The sequence below is a fragment of the Lissotriton vulgaris genome, chromosome 5 (genome assembly GCF_964263255.1).
Source record: "Lissotriton vulgaris chromosome 5, aLisVul1.2, whole genome shotgun sequence".
NCBI lineage: Eukaryota > Metazoa > Chordata > Amphibia > Caudata > Salamandridae > Lissotriton > Lissotriton vulgaris.
This window is the reverse complement of record NC_141693.1, coordinates 1,329,729,843-1,329,746,378: the sequence shown is the minus strand read 5'-3', so window position 1 is coordinate 1,329,746,378 and position 16,536 is coordinate 1,329,729,843. Positions and strand designations below refer to the sequence as shown.

The following is a 16,536-nucleotide window of genomic DNA, read 5'->3' as shown; positions in this document are numbered from 1 at the left end:
AACGTTTTTCACATTGCTTTACTGATAGCACAAATCTGTTCTTTTTAGGCTGGATTGGATCCTCAAGCTTCAGAAGTATGCCGCCTACAAACCTCAGTCAAGCGGTACGAAACTGACCGTCCTGAAACCGAAACTAAGTGTGCTCTGATGGATTATTGTACACTTTGCATCCAGTCACAAAATTACCACACAGTAAGTATGATCTTAAAAACGTGAGCCTTGTGGGTTAAGGTAGCAGAGTGAAAAATGTTGCCTATACGCTATCCTTAGCGGCAGCTATGCCCCTTCACATCTCTGGAGATTTGCTTGTGATAAAATGTTTGTGACAAAGCAGGCAAGGTGCAGGCATGTCTAGGTATATCATATGTGTGGGTGAAAAAAATCTCTCAAATCGCACCATGTCAAAGGGAGAAAAGTCACAAACACAGCATGTTGAAAGTAGGTTACAACATATTTTGAAGTACAAGATTTTCATGTGCATCTTAGCTGACATTTAAAGGTATTGTCCCTCCTTTAGTAGTACAGACAAACTGATCTAGTATCATGACAAGGAGAGGACCTTACACTAAACAGTTTGATAGTATGTTTCAATTAGTATGCATATAAAGATGACTATTAATCTGACTACATCCAACTGCGGCAGCGAGTGCCATGTATAATACTAGAAGCATACATTGTCACTAGCATACATTACTACCCCTATTTCCCAGACCCACCCACATCAACCCCCCCGTATTGTGTCCAGTTGACCCATAATTTCTCATACTTGCATGGACAACCCCTGCTCCATTAGACCTCTCACCTCGATAGTTAACACCGATCTAAATCCGGGGGTGTATACGGTCCATATGTTTGACAATGTTTTGTTTAGCCACCCCGCTGCCGGTGCAACCACAATCTGAGAAACCTGGGCTACTTCTCTTCCCCGGCAATTCCCTAAATCATTCGTCTAGCATCTAGTGATACCTCCAGGCCTGTAACCGCAGTCATGACCACCGTGACCTCCCGCCTGTAGCCTTGGATCACAGGGCATTTCCAAAGTGTGGAAGAAGGGGCCCACTGCTCCGCTGCCTCCGCTGCCTCCGCAACCCCCCTCAGGTAGGTGGCACTTCAGAGCATGAGGTATTGGAATCTCTCCCCCTGTGCCATATCATATTCCACTTCCAGGTCCTCGAAGGTCAGAAGCTTCCCCTCTTCCAGAAGTCCCCTGGTTTATCCAAATATTCCTATTAGGCCCACCGAATAAGACTCATCAGCTTCTTTACTTCTCCAAGATCACTGTCCGACTGTGGGGTCATGGCAGTAATTTGCCATCCCATCCCAAGTGACTATTGACATTGTGCCAAGCCACCACTAGCTCCAGGGGTGAGAAACATTGTTTACAATGCAGGGATTACATCGAGATGCTATTACATTGCGGTTTTCACAACGCAAGTCGTTACAACGACTTGCGCTGGATCGCGCTCTAGGACAAGGAATAGTATAATTTACTGTCCAACACCTTCCCTACTGTATGTAGACTGGAGTTGGAATAGTACATTATACTACCCCTAAGTCCAGTGCCCTCCAACGCAAGTCGTTGTAACGACTTGCGTTGTAAAAACCGCAATGTAATGTACCGCGATGTAAAAGTATGCGTTGTAACGTCATACATCCCCAGAGTACGACTCGGAAATGTGCCCATTGTATTGCCATCGACCCTAGAGGCTGGTTTCTCCCTATTACAAAATACCCACTCATTGATCATCATCAATTGGGCAGCCCAGTTATATGTGTGGAGCTCTGGAATCGCCAATGCTTCCTTGAACACTCCCCGCTGTAGCTTCCCAAGAGATACGCATGAGCTGCCTCCATTCCAGAGGAGTATGCAAAGCTCGGTGTTAACCCTAATGAGGAAATTGTCTGGCACCTTTAAACGGGGTATTTTGGAGCACATAAAGCATACCACAATTTTAACAGGTCGGCTCTGCCCATCAAAGAGATCGGCAGTGCCCTCCAATGGGCCACATCCGCCGGGAGATGGTCCAACTGAACAAATAGGTTCTGTTGAAGGTGTACTCCACGGCTCTGGTGATACAAATTGCAAGGTAGCAGAATCCCAGTGTCACCATTGGTGCGAGGCAACCCAGTATAAGGGTAGGAGTCCCTCCTGTCAGCAGAAAGACCAGAGATTTATCCCAATTTATTCGGTACCCAGAGTAACTCCCGGCATAGGGAGATATTCTTTCTTAAACAACAAGAAAACCTAGGGGTCTAGTAAGAAAATAACATGTAAGTTCCAATTAGTTTTAAACCTACAACTAGTTATGTCCAAATGGTAAGAGTTGAGACTGAAAAGTTCTCATAGAACACGTAAAAATCTAGAGAGAGGGCCACAAGTGGTTGTAGGTCAATAGTACCTTATATAGGATTCCCATCAAAAGCTTGTAATGATCAATGTTATCATCTGGTCATCCATAGGGTCGTGTTTCTCTAGATCATTGAGACAAAGATCGTACCCTGTGATGGATAAGGGTGGTGACCCACAATCACTGTTGGACCATGTGATATAGATCAGATGGGATCAAGTGCAGTGCAAAAAAGGCATAAGTGGTGAATTAAAATAGGATAGAGAACCTCATGAAAATTTTTAATGAGCAAGGTCTCGTCCTGTTAAAAACAAGAACAGCACACAAACATAACAGTTTAACCAAATAGCTGCTTGAGGGCCAACATGTTTAAGCCTAGTGGGAAAAGGGGACCCAGGCTTTCTTCAGGGCCTCTGTTCTAAAAATAATGCTACTGCATAAGTGTAATAACGTGACATAACAAGGAATTATCAATAAACAAACGTGAGTAACACTCTATAACAGTAAAGGATATATTGTCCTGACGTCTGTTAATTTTCTTCCGTGACACCTGGTGTGTTTAGCACATCTACAACAAAGAAAACAAATGGTGAACCCTCTGAGAAGATCAATCATAAAAGATCAAAAGTCCACACTTGTAAGGACATGATTTACTCACCCAGATAGTCCGGGGAACAGACCTCACCTCTCCTGGACCTGGCTCAGGACTTGTGAGACCCCGTTCTATGGAAGTAAAACACCCTAGTCTTAAATGCAGTTGAGAGGGTATATAGATCTATCCTGCTCTGTCTAGCATTTATCTGACACAGGTAAGGAATACAGTTAACTCCCAGAGTACACTCCCTATCCTTGTCCAGTTCCCAAGGATCAAAACACCAGGGCACACTGCCCCTCTCCCTCAAACTAATAACTATAATGTGGTACAAAAACAGTCCACAGTGGTATCTTTAATACAAAGTCCCTTATAGGCTGTATTTAGTAATGTAACCCATAAAGGGGCCATATTAATCATAGCTAGTCATTCAGGAGTGGTGGGGTGATCTGCTAAATGGCTTACCTGTCCGTCGTTGCCTCTGGCCGGCACTGAGTCAGGGGGAGGCAACGAACTGGACAAGTACAGCGTTTAAGAGTGGTCCAATCCACTCGAAATGGACCAATCAGCGTCAATTATCACTGCCAGAACGTTTCTCATTTTGTAGTGAGAAAAATGAGCAGAAACCGAGTCCTGTCTCACTTACTGTGAACGCCTGGAAAGGTGATCCTGAGATTAGGTAGTTCTGTCCAGTCACGCAAAAGGAATAAAATAGACAAAAACACTCTCACGAAAACATCGCGTACTCTCGCGATAGCCGCAGAACTACCGGATGACGTCATGTCAGTAGTTCTAACAGGTCGCGCAGGCGCTGCGCGAGTAGAGTCTCAGTATGTTCAATGACTCTTTGCAAAGTGGTGTACAGTAAGCCGGGGAAGCCAGCAAAAAGGAATCATGGTCAAGAGGCTTAAAGGGAGACAATAGAAACAAGCATTTGCAATGCAATAGGTCTCGCATTAGGAAAGTTTGAGCTATTGGTATTGTAAATGACATTTTTTTTATTTATGTGTTGGTTTTGAAAATAGCCAAATTAATAGCTTTGTCATTTATAATGCCAATACTTTTACCTTTTGCAAATGTGACACCTATAGCATTTGTAATGCAACATGTTTTGTATTTACGTGATTTATCAAAGCACCGTGCAAGCTTTCACGCAGTGCCATAAACTGCTGGGACTGTCCCATTAACAGCACTACTAGCCGCCGTAAACAATAAACAGGGGCATGCGGTGGGAGATGATAGCAGGGGAAGGACAGTGCACGGCCCGCCATAGTTAAATATAAACAGTGGCGTGGAGGGGGGGCTGCGAGGGAGGTGACTCACGGTGTTGCTCATAGGCCGCTGCAAGGGAAAGGGTGAGAGCAGCAGACACAGCAAAGCGAGTTTCACATGGTGCCTGTCAGTGGGTTGCAAAGTTTTCAGAATACCTGGTCATTCAGTACTCTCTCTACGGAATGCAGGGAGCAATGCCTTGTATAATGATAATTGCGATTCCATGCGAAGCATTGTGAGCACTAGAGGGTAGCATAGAACCAATGCGTCAGCCCAGGGGTCCTCACATTGTAAATACTCAAGGAGCCGCGGGACAAGCCATGAACTGCTGCGTCTTAAGTAGTAGCCCGTAGTCTATGGATTTACAGCCGCCTCCATGAGTCCGAGCTCCGTATATTCTAGGTCCCAAAACGGGGCAACCAGGAGATAGTGTCTTCAAGGCACTGGAAACGCCACTCGGCGATGCCGAAACCTCTCCGGCTCGCGCTCAGCGACTGGGCGGAATGAAAGCACCTATGCATCATCCATAAGAAAAATAAACAGCCACACAATTCCGGCGCTGCGTGGCCATGATGCTTGTGGGGAATGTACCCCCGGGGAGGGCTCCCGTCCCGACTCCGCAAATACAGACAGCAGTAAACAAAACACATCCAGGAGACAGGGCTGGGAAGCAGGCCCCGGGGGCAGCACAAAACCAGAGGCGGGAAGGTCTCCTGAGCTTCGGGGAGGCATACAGAATCAGAGGGGGTAAGGACAAATAAATGGGGGCACGGAGGAGGTGGGGGAGGGGGAGAAAGAGAGAGAAAGAAGGTTGTGAGGGCTTGGGTATGAGAGAGTAAGGGGTAAAGGGACAGGGAGAGACGGGGATATTGAGGAGGAAACATGAAAAGAAGTCCTTGTGTAACGTAACCGGTGCTCACGTAAAGCGCTTCAATACCTTGGGGTCGAGTTCGCGCTATATAAATCTGCTAAAAAAAGGGAGTAGAGCATGAAAAGAAGGGGAAACATGTAAACATCAACAGAATGGGGAGAATGAGCGCGGCGATTGGGGAATGGAGCTGAAATGGCTGCCCGAGCAGGAGAGGCGCGTACGAATGAAGGGCTGATGGTCAGAGGCAGGTACTAAGAGTGGGCCATGGGGGGACGCAGAGATTGTGAGAGACACGAATTAGAGCAAGCATTAATTGTTATCGACTTTGGAACCTACTGGCTCTGCCAAATGCTTTTGGTGGTGCTGTACAGCATCGGGACCCTCTGCAACATCGTCAAAAGACATGCGGCCGTGACCGGGAGTTGGGTGCATGCGAGCGAGCAAAAATAAAACAAGAGAGCTCTAGTGCATGTAAGAGGGTCAGTCAAGGATAGCAATAGCGGCGAAACAAAAATCGGCCGCGAAAGGAAAACAAGTCGGGTGGGGGCCGGGGGAGTGAGCGAAAACAAGAGCATCGCACAGAAGCAGTTGCTTATGGCAGGCATGGGGGCGGTGTTTTGGGTGTGCTCAATGCAAAGGAAAACCAGAATCAGCCGAGCGCCACCCTGCAGCCGATGATGAGTGGGAGGGCGGGGGCTGCCTGCGCATGCGCGCCACTCTGCAGTTTCGTTTTGGCGAGCGCGAGCCCGGAGACGAGAAGTGCCGCATGAAGTCCCGGGTCCCAGGAGGGGGCCCGGGTGAAGACCAGCGGGGAGACTGTGGGGAAAGCTCCGCTTCTTTGTAGAGGAGCTCGAGTGTTCTGAGGGGCTCCCTTGGCAGATGGTGCAAGCCCGAGTCCGACTCCGGTGAAGTAAGGAGGAGGGAGGGAGGGAGGGGGAGGGAGGGAGGGTAAGGGAGGGAGGGGGTGGGGGCTGTGTGCCTGTATGCCGGTGTGTGTGTGCATGCGCGCGCCTGTGTGTGTGTGTGTGTGTGCGTGCATGCAGAGGGGTGGGGGCTGGCTGTGTCTGTGTGAGCAGGGGCTGTGAGTTACTGTGCGCAAGCGCGTCTGGGAGGCGCGCTCCTGCGGTGAAATCTGGAAGGGAAAAGCGCGTGGCACATTGCTGTCCACTTTCCCAGATACGGGTAGCATTAGGTCTGAAGCAGACACCATCAATGCTCACGCATTGAGGGTTAGGTCTGCTCGACCTAAAAAACGCGCCGCTCGTGAACTACTGGATGACGTCATAGTTTTGACGTTTGTAGTTCCTAAGGTCACGACGGCATATATGCGCCAGGAGCAGGGCAACCGGCGATAACTTAGTTAGGGGATGTTCAAGAATGAGACAAATGTCTGTATATAATAATTTATACACGTATTGTTGATGCAAAAATCGATTCATGGAGAATAAGGCTTACATAATGCACAACCTACGAAATACAAACTTACTACGTTATATGTGGAAAAGCAGACAGTGTAAATAGACCCACAGAACGTAGGAACTTCCAGCTGAATAAAATTCAGGGTAGGAATCCGACGTAGTAATGGTCAAATAATGCATATTGTATAAATACAGGCTATAAGCTGTAGGATGGGTCAACCCTGCAGTGGATCAAAGCACAGTACACAATTTTAAGTATAGCCAATAGCTTATTTTAGATGTAAACAGCACTATACCTCTTGCAGGTCCAATTATTGGAGGCTGAATCAAGGAATCTCATTGTTCAGTCCTCGGGTGTCTGTATGTAGTTTGTAAACCCATTATTGCTCCTTGAGGAACAAGAATCTGGATACGTCACAAATATGATTAGGGATAAAAGGTTTTTCTAGAACGATCCAGGTAAAGTCAGACTCGTCATGACTCCTCTATATGAAATGTTTAGTTAGTTTGGAAACATTTTTCTTGCACCGAAAGGTGCTCTTATGTTCCAACATGCGAGTCCTAACCTTCCTGGTGGTCATCCCGACATATTTTTCATTGCATGGGCAAGTCAATAGGTAAATAAGATTAGTGCTGTTGCAATTCGTAAAGTGTCTTAACTCCCATGGGTGTGTGGTGCCAATATCGATGCTAGTTGTCTTGCATGTCTGTGTACAGACCGAACATGCCCCACAAGGGTGATGTCCAGTCACTGATTGATTCTTTGGGGCGCGTGTGTACCAATTGGTCACGTAAATTGCTTGAACGTTTAAAAGCGAATAGAGGATATTCGATGTTCTCATTCGTACAATTTAAAATGCGCCAATGCCGTCTGATGATGTTTTGAACACAGTTGGACCTGTTATTAAAAGTGCTTACAAACGTAAGACGGTCCAGAGGGGGCTTAGCAGTCTTGGGCTCTAGAAGTGCCTCCCGGTTGTTATTGGAGGCACGTTTAAGAGAGCGGTTAATGAGTTTTTTGGGGTAGTGTCTCTCTACCAATTGGTCTGACAGGTGAGAAGCATGATGTGAGAAGGTCTCCATGGTAGAGCAGTTGCGCCGCAGAGATTTGGGATGCTGGCTTTCATACAGCAAAAGCGAATTCCTTGCCATGGGTTTCCGAAAGAGTTCACTTTCAAGGCCAGTTGGTGTAACATAAATAGAGAGATCCAAAAATGCAATCCTCTCCTTACTTGTCTCGATGGTGAACCGCAGAAAACTGTTCTGGGAGTTCAACCATTCATGAAAGCGTAGGACAGAATCTAGGTCACCTCTCCATACCAACAGCACATCATCTATATAGCGTTTCCACCATACTATAGATGAAAAGAAAGGGTTGGATGTAGTTAACACGGATGACTGTTCAAACACATGAACGTACAAATTTGCCAGGGACGGAGCAAAAATGCTCCCCATGCTGGTGCCCGAGGTTTGGAGATAAATAGTATCTTCAAACCTGAAATAATTGTCTTTCATGGCAATGTTGGCTAGGGCCATAATGAAAGGAACCGGAGTTATGGAGTTGAGATCTTGCCCTTCAAGGATGGACTTGATGGTGTCTAAGGTCTCATCCTGGGGATGGAATTGTATAAGGATTCGAAATCCATCGAGACCAATAGGAGATTCTTTCTTACCATGCCCTACCATTACCGATCCCCCAAATAAGAGGATCTTGAAAGATCCAGGCCGCCAAAGGCTCCAAGGCCATGGTGAAGATCATCAGCGACAGGGTGCACCCTTGTTGTGTTCCCCTGTGTAGGGCAAAGGCACAGAATATTACACTCACACACTTGCCACCGGGTCCTGATATAGGAGTCGAATCTCCCAGCAGAACTTAGGACCAAAGCCCATGTGGGGGAGGACTGCGAAGAGACAGGACCACTCTATACTATTGAAGGCCATTCTCACATCCAAAGACAGTACCACAGCCTCCTCCGACTCCAGGTCTGCCGTCATGTGCATCACTCCGAATAGATGTCTCAGGTTTAGAAGGGTTCTCCTATGCAGCATTAAGGCAGACTGGTCCAGATGGATGATTGAGGCAATGAGCCTCGTCAGTCTATTCACCAACACTTTGGCAACACATTGGCCTCCATGTTGGGTAAACATATAGGATGGTACAAGCTGCATACTGTGGGTGGTTTGCCCTTTTTGGGTAGACAACACTAATGTGGCCGTTCTCTGATCTTCCAGAAAGGCCCGTCCTTCTGCCCCGCCTGGAACATATTTAGGAGATGGGGCAATTTTGTGAGCTACACATTTAAATAAATCAATCGGTAGGCCATTTCTTGCCCAACTGTAACCACTGGATTGTCCTTTCTAACTTTTTCCTAATCAGATCTTGCTCCAGTCCCCCCCTTTCCTCTTCTGAGAGGATGCCCAACACCTAATATTTCATAAAGTCTGTACAGTTGTCCTGCGGGTCTCTGAAGAGTATATGCCCTCGTAATATGCTGCAAATGTTGATGCTATAGCGTTTCCTTCTACATGCACCCCCCATCCGGAGTCGTGTATCTGAGTGACCTAGGGTCTGTCCCTATCTCTCTTGTCCAGCCTCGCCATCAACTTGCGGGCCTTGTCCCCACATCATAAAACAGTCTCTGTGCGGCCAGGGCATTAGCCCGTGAAGCATTTTCTGAAAGATCTCTCAGCTGTCACTGCCACAAACCAGATGTTAGATTTGGGGGTCTCTAGTTGGCAGAGATAGGTACCTTTGACCATATAGGGACTCTTGCGTCTAGTCAGGGTAAGGGGGTACACTCCCAAAATAACCCCTGCTCACCCCCTTGGTAGCTTGTCACGAGCAGACAGGCTTATCTCAGAGGCAGTGTGTAAAGCATTTGCGAACACATACTGAACCTAGTGACAACACTACAGAGGGACACCACGCAAGTTGTAGTGTAAAAATAAGTATTTTTATATAGACTTAACACAAGACCACAAATGAAAAAAATCCACAATACTATACTTAAAAATGGTAGAAATAGCTAGTTCTTTTTTTATGTAAAAAGCGACACTTTAAGTTCAATGTACCTTTGGATGCGTAACACTATACAACGAAAATGTTGCAGGGAAGGTGATACGTCGGTTCCTTACACCCAAGAACGGTGCTGCAACAGGTCGCTACTGCTGCGTAGGGGATGCTTTGGTTCTTCTCCGCATGGGGAGGTGTTATGTTATGTTATGTTATTTGCATTTGTAAAGCGCTGCTGTTACCAAAAAGGTGTCCTGGCGCTGGGGTGAAGTGCCTGCTGATAAACGTTGGGAGAGAAGACTGTATGCTTGGATTCTGCCTAGTTTGTGAAGAATGAATTTGGGAGGGTAGCTGCACTCTTTTCAATGGGTTTGTTGAAGTATTTGTTCGGTATGTGTGCTGTGCTGGTATATAGCCTGCAAACTATGAAATATAAAGTGTATTTGGCCTGGTTGAGAGCCAGGACACCAGTACGCACTACTCAATTTATTTTGAACGCTAGTACATTTATTTTGAATTTTCACAGAAAATCAACTTAGATCAACATTACATTCATATTCATGTTTCATTTGTTGCGATGCAAATTTTTTGTCAACATATAAATTGCTATCTTTAAGCATAAACCATACATTTCAATATCAGTACATTTTATCTACACCCAATGCATTTCGGGGCGCGAGCCCCTTCGTCAGGGGTCTGTATGTAGAGAAAAGAAAGAAAAAGATAAGCAATTTTAATACTATTGATGCACTAATATATAGGGAAATAGATCTCTGTGCTGTGTATATTTCTTACCGCAGGTAAAGTAGAATCAATTGTAGGTTGCAGTAACCCAATTGGATATTGAAATAGCCTGGACGAAAGAAAAAGGGAGGGGGGGAACTAAGTTTGAGCATATTAGGTTGATTAGATAGGTGATTTATGCAAAAACCTCTATATGGAATCTCATGTTACCTGTGTGCTTTACTGTATCAAGTCTGAAAATAGAAATAAGGGAAGGGAGGGGGTAGGGGTGAGGATGGTGAAGAGGGTATATGTTGTTATTACTCGATAAACGTGAAGCTGATCTAACTTAGTATAGTACTATAAACATCAATCCTCACCTTATTTATGTTGACTTTAGAACTGGAGCCTACATGGAAATGCAAAAGTTTCCGTCAGTAATGCCAAAAGCAAGTATGCAATTAGTTCTGACTCCATAGCGTTAGTATTGGAGTTTACCTGTGAGTCCTGCATGCTGGACGTCGGACTCAGCAAGTGCTCGAATATGAGGGTAGATCTGCCGAAAAAATAATATTTCTTAGGGTGCTGGCCAGCGTGCGGTGTGTTTAAAAAAAGCGATATAGATAGTTGTAAGGAATCCTTACCGGAGCGGAGTGCTCTGCAAACCCGTCGCGGCGTTTTTTCGAGTACTGGCGTGAGGACGCTTAGTCCTTCTTTTAATATGGTAATCACTATCTGTGTAGCTTTCAATGACGGACTCCCGCTAGCTTCTGGTCTTGCCGTGATATTGGAGTCGAATCTCCCAGCAGAACTTAGGACCAAAGCCCATGTGGGGGAGGACTGCGAAGAGACAGGACCACTCTATACTATTGAAGGCCATTCTCACATCCAAAGACAGTACCACAGCCTCCTCCGACTCCAGGTCTGCCGTCATGTGCATCACTCCGAATAGATGTCTCAGGTTTAGAAGGGTTCTCCTATGCAGCATTAAGGCAGACTGGTCCAGATGGATGATTGAGGCAATGAGCCTCGTCAGTCTATTCACCAACACTTTGGCAACACATTGGCCTCCATGTTGGGTAAACATATAGGATGGTACAAGCTGCATACTGTGGGTGGTTTGCCCTTTTTGGGTAGACAACACTAATGTGGCCGTTCTCTGATCTTCCAGAAAGGCCCGTCCTTCTGCCCCGCCTGGAACATATTTAGGAGATGGGGCAATTTTGTGAGCTACACATTTAAATAAATCAATCGGTAGGCCATTTCTTGCCCAACTGTAACCACTGGATTGTCCTTTCTAACTTTTTCCTAATCAGATCTTGCTCCAGTCCCTCCCTTTCCTCTTCTGAGAGGATGCCCAACACCTAATATTTCATAAAGTCTGTACAGTTGTCCTGCGGGTCTCTGAAGAGTATATGCCCTCGTAATATGCTGCAAATGTTGATGCTATAGCGTTTCCTTCTACATGCACCCCCCATCCGGAGTCGTGTATCTGAGTGACCTAGGGTCTGTCCCTATCTCTCTTGTCCAGCCTCGCCATCAACTTGCGGGCCTTGTCCCCACATCATAAAACAGTCTCTGTGCGGCCAGGGCATTAGCCCGTGAAGCATTTTCTGAAAGATCTCTCAGCTGTCACTGCCACAAACCAGATGTTAGATTTGGGGGTCTCTAGTTGGCAGAGATAGGTACCTTTGACCATATAGGGACTCTTGCGTCTAGTCAGGGTAAGGGGGTACACTCCCAAAATAACCCCTGCTCACCCCCTTGGTAGCTTGTCACGAGCAGACAGGCTTATCTCAGAGGCAGTGTAAAAAGCATTTGCGGACACATACTGAACCTAGTGACAACACTACAGAGGGACACCACGCAAGTTGTAGTGTAAAAATAAGTATTTTTATATAGACTTAACACAAGACCACAAATGAAAAAAATCCACAATACTATACTTAAAAATGGTAGAAATAGCTAGTTCTTTTTTTATGTAAAAAGCGACACTTTAAGTTCAATGTACCTTTGGATGCGTAACACTATACAACGAAAATGTTGCAGGGAAGGTGATACGTCGGTTCCTTACACCCAAGAACGGTGCTGCAACAGGTCCCTACTGCTGCGTAGGGGATGCTTTGGTTCTTCTCCGCATGGGGAGGTGTTATGTTATGTTATGTTATTTGCATTTGTAAAGCGCTGCTGTTACCAAAAAGGTGTCCTGGCGCTGGGGTGAAGTGCCTGCTGATAAACGTTGGGAGAGAAGACTGTATGCTTGGATTCTGCCTAGTTTGTGAAGAGCCATGTTTTTAACCTCTTCGATGCTCATGACAAGGTCAGCTCGTCATGGGTGTTACCTGCGCTGTGCTTATGACGAGCTGACCTTGTCATGAACCTATGTTATTCAAGCTTTCCAGCGCAGGAGGGGGAAAAGCCTTAGCACCCAAGGTGTTAAGGCCTTTCTAAAGGCCATCAGATTGGTCTGATGTCTTAATTGCGAGGGAAGGGAGTTCCAGGAAATGGCTGCATTAGCAACAAAACTTCTGGTGATGCATCGGTTTCTTACTGTGCCTCCGTGGCGATGCGACCAGCAGCGTTGTGGTGCAATGAAAATCCAGTGCAATGAAACAAAATGGTGTCTTCTTTGTGATGTGACAATGATGCGTGCACGCCCGACGGCCCTGTGGTGACTCAACGATTCTTCTGAGTCGCGACAGGCCCTACAACACACTTCTCCGGTGGTGCGATGCCAACACTTTTCTCCGGTGATGCCAGGCGCTTCGGGGGATGCGATGGCGACAGCGGCAGCAGCGGCATACTTCTCCGGTGATGCGGCTGCGTCTGCTGCGACGGCGACACTCTTCTCTGGTGATGCGATGACAACGGCTGCGTCGGCAACACGCTTCTTCGTCTTGAGTCGTGCTTCCAGCTCCCAGCGACACGTAGTCTCTCAGAAGGCCCAGCTCTACAGCAGGCACTTCAATTCCCAGCAAGGGAAGGCAGGGGAGTGAAGGACTGGGTTATTTAGAACCCAGCGGTGCCAGGGCACAACACCTGAAACCTTCGTGGGTAACCTGCTCCGGCGTACGAATCACAGAGACACGGGAAGTACATCGAGTGTAATTCGGGGAGACTGCTTCCAATTGGTTCTGTGGATCGCTCCTTTTATACAGTTTTTACCCATAAGACAACATGGTACACAAAGGTTTACAACCCGGTTCCCATCATCATCCCCCAGAGGGGTCGCTTTGGTCACTTTGAAATACATGAGGTCCGGAACATAAGTGCGGAAACATTTGGCGGTTCCCAACTGTAAAAACCCATCTTCCCACCATTAGCGAATTCCAATCAGCAGTAAAACAGATCGAAATAGGAACAAGGACAGGTGCAAAGGAAGACGGAGACAGTGGGGAGATCGGAAAGGGTGTAAAAGGGGAGGTATCGGGAAACACGAGATACAGGCATCAAAGGGACGTGCCTAATGAGATGCACGGCTGAGACAATAAGTCTGTGCGGCAAGATGAGCCTCGAGCGGCGCCATCTGCCTTACAGTAGCATCCCCCTCGTCATAAAGACATTTACAAAGAACATGTGTCTTCCGCAAATATCTTGGGAGTCCCAGGGTCGCGAAGCGGACAACGTCCGTTCGCTGGCTACTTGAGGGCAAGAGACAAAATGGATGCCGTATCTAAGATGGAACCCGTGGGTACAGATAGAAATACCCACGTAACAGACGATCGGTTTAGGTTAGCACAGCGAAACTGCGTACACCCACTAAACTCGTCATTTGCGGTTCATAGATACCAGACTCGACTATATTCGTGCGAGTCCAATGCACCACTTACAATTGTCACGGAACCTCAGGAGCTGGTTGGTGAAGTCTGTTGTCCTTGAGACTTCAGCAGGAGGCAAGCTCTATCTCAAGCCCTTGGAGATCCTTTACAAGTTGATTTGAAAGTAGCACAAAGTCCTTTCTCCTTTCTTTGGCAGTCAGGCAACAACTGCAGGCCAATCCCCCAAACAGCACTCAGCTTAGAGATAGTCTCTTCCTCAGTTTCTCTGGTTCCTCTCCCCAGCAAAGATTCTTCTTGTTTCCCAAAAGTGATCTAAAGTTCTTTCTGGGGTCTGGGTCCCCATATTTATACTAGCAAATCCTTTGTCCTCTGAAGGCAGAGGGTCCTGTACTCAGTCCAAACCAGTTCTGTGCAGTCCTGGAGCATTTTGTTGACAAGACTCCTTCTTTCCTTTGACAGTGTGGGCCAGGGACATCAGACGCACCACAGGAGGTGGAGCCAGCATTGTGGAGGGATAGGCACAGCCCTATTCAGGTCCCAGGTGCAGCTCCTCCCACCCATCTACATGCAGATAGCTCTATTCAGCCCTTTGCTGACTCACCCTGTCTCCTGGAATGCCCCAGCCCCTATCACTCAAACTCCAGACAATGAATACACAACCTAGCAGAGGCAAGCTTGGACAGTTAGGCAAGAAAAGACCTACTTTCTAAAAGTGGTATTTTCAAACACAGAATGTTAAAACCACCTTCACTAAAATATATATTTTATCATTTTGAGTTCAGGGATACTAAACTCTAATTTCTACCTGGTTCCCTGAGTCAGTTAGGATTATAAGATGTTATAATCAAACTGCCCATTCTGGCCTATGGGGAACAGATAGCCTTGCAATAGTGAAAAACGAAAATGGCTGTAATTCACTATTAGGACATGCCACACACAACAGGGCGTGACCCTCCTTCCAGCGCTGTTGGGAACTGCTGTGTGGTATTGTTTGGCTTCTAATTGCTGGCGCTTTCAACCATATCTAGCGCCGAGTCTCACCCTCTGATTTGCGCATCTGTGAGCTATTGCAATTTAATTCGTTTTATATTTGTTGAACACAAGGTGCTGCTTGGGACATATCTAGCGCCGAGTCTCGCCCTCTGATTTGCGCATCTGTGAGCAATTGCAACTTAATTCGTTTTATATTTGTTGAACAAAAGGTGCTGCTTGGGACATATCTAGCGCCGAGTCTCGCCCTCTGATTTGCGCATCTGTGAGCTATTGCAATTTAATTCGTTTTGTATTTGTTGAACACAAGGTGCTGCTTGGTACTGCTGGTTTCAATTGCATTATCGCTCTTTGTTTACTGTTTCTCGAACTTCTGTGGCCCCTGCCCCGTTTCACGTTCCATTCCCATTCTCCATTGCATTTGGTGTGCACTCCCCTGGCCCGCCTATCCTCCCCGATACCGCTTCCCAGCTGCCCCTCCCACCCACGAATAGTTAGCTGACCTCCCCCCTCCCAACGCTGTGACCGTCTGGACCCTGTCCATTGCGGTCGCTCCTACATGCTTCCTGCTTTCAGACCCCGAGCGTGACCCTCCTTCCAGCGCTGTTGGGAACTGCTGTGTGGTATTGTTTGGCTTCTAATTGCTGGCGCTTTCAACCATATCTAGCGCCGAGTCTCGGCCTTTGATTTGCGCATCTGTGAGCTATTGCAACTTAATTCGTTTTATATTTGTTGAACACAAGGTGCTGCTTGGGACATATCTAGCGCCGAGTCTCGCCCTCTGATTTGCGCATCTGTGAGCTATTGCAATTTAATTTGTTTTATATTTGTTGAACACAAGGTGCTGCTTGGTACTGCTGGTTTCAATTGCATTATCGCTCTTTCTTTACTGTTTCTCGAACTTCTGTAGCCTCTGACCCGTTTCACGTTCCATTCCCATTCCTCCATTGCATTTGGTGTGCACTCCCCTGGCCCGCCTACCCTCCCCGATACCGCCTCCCAGCTGCCCCTCCCACCCACGAATAGTTAGCTGACCTCCCCCCTCTCAACGCTGTGACCGTCTGGACCCTGTCCATTGCGGTCGCTCCTACGCGCTTCCTGCTTCCAGACCCCGAGCGTAACCCTCCTTCCAGCGCTGTTGGGAACTGCTGTGTGGTATTGTTTGGCTTCTAATTGCTGGCGCTTTCAACCATATCTAGCGCCGAGTCTCGCCCTCTGATTTGCACATCTGTGAGCTATTGCAATTTAATTCGTTTTATATTTGTTGAACACAAGGTGCTGCTTGGGACATATCTAGCGCAGAGTCTCGCCCTCTGATTTGCGCATCTGTGAGCTATTGCAACTTAATTCGTTTTATATTTGTTGAACACAAGGTGCTGCTTGGGACATATCTAGCGCCGAGTCTCGCCCTCTGATTTGCGCATCTGTGAGCTATTGCAATTTAATTTGTTTTATATTTGTTGAACACAAGGTGCTGCTTGGGCTGCTGGTTTCAATTGCATTATCGCTCTTTCTTTACTGTTTCTCGAA

General features: G+C 46.9%; 1 protein-coding gene across 1 annotated transcript in view; it reads left to right on the top strand.

Annotated features, from left to right (window-relative positions):
- The window catches only part of SLC26A8 (solute carrier family 26 member 8), a 3,386,895-nt gene that overhangs the window by 2,284,142 nt on the left and 1,086,217 nt on the right, over positions 1 to 16,536 (top strand). Inside the window, exon 12 of the mRNA XM_086923258.1 lies at positions 49 to 192. Within this exon, the coding sequence (XP_086779384.1) occupies positions 49 to 192 (144 nt within the window). The remainder of the gene's footprint in view (positions 1 to 48; positions 193 to 16,536) is intronic.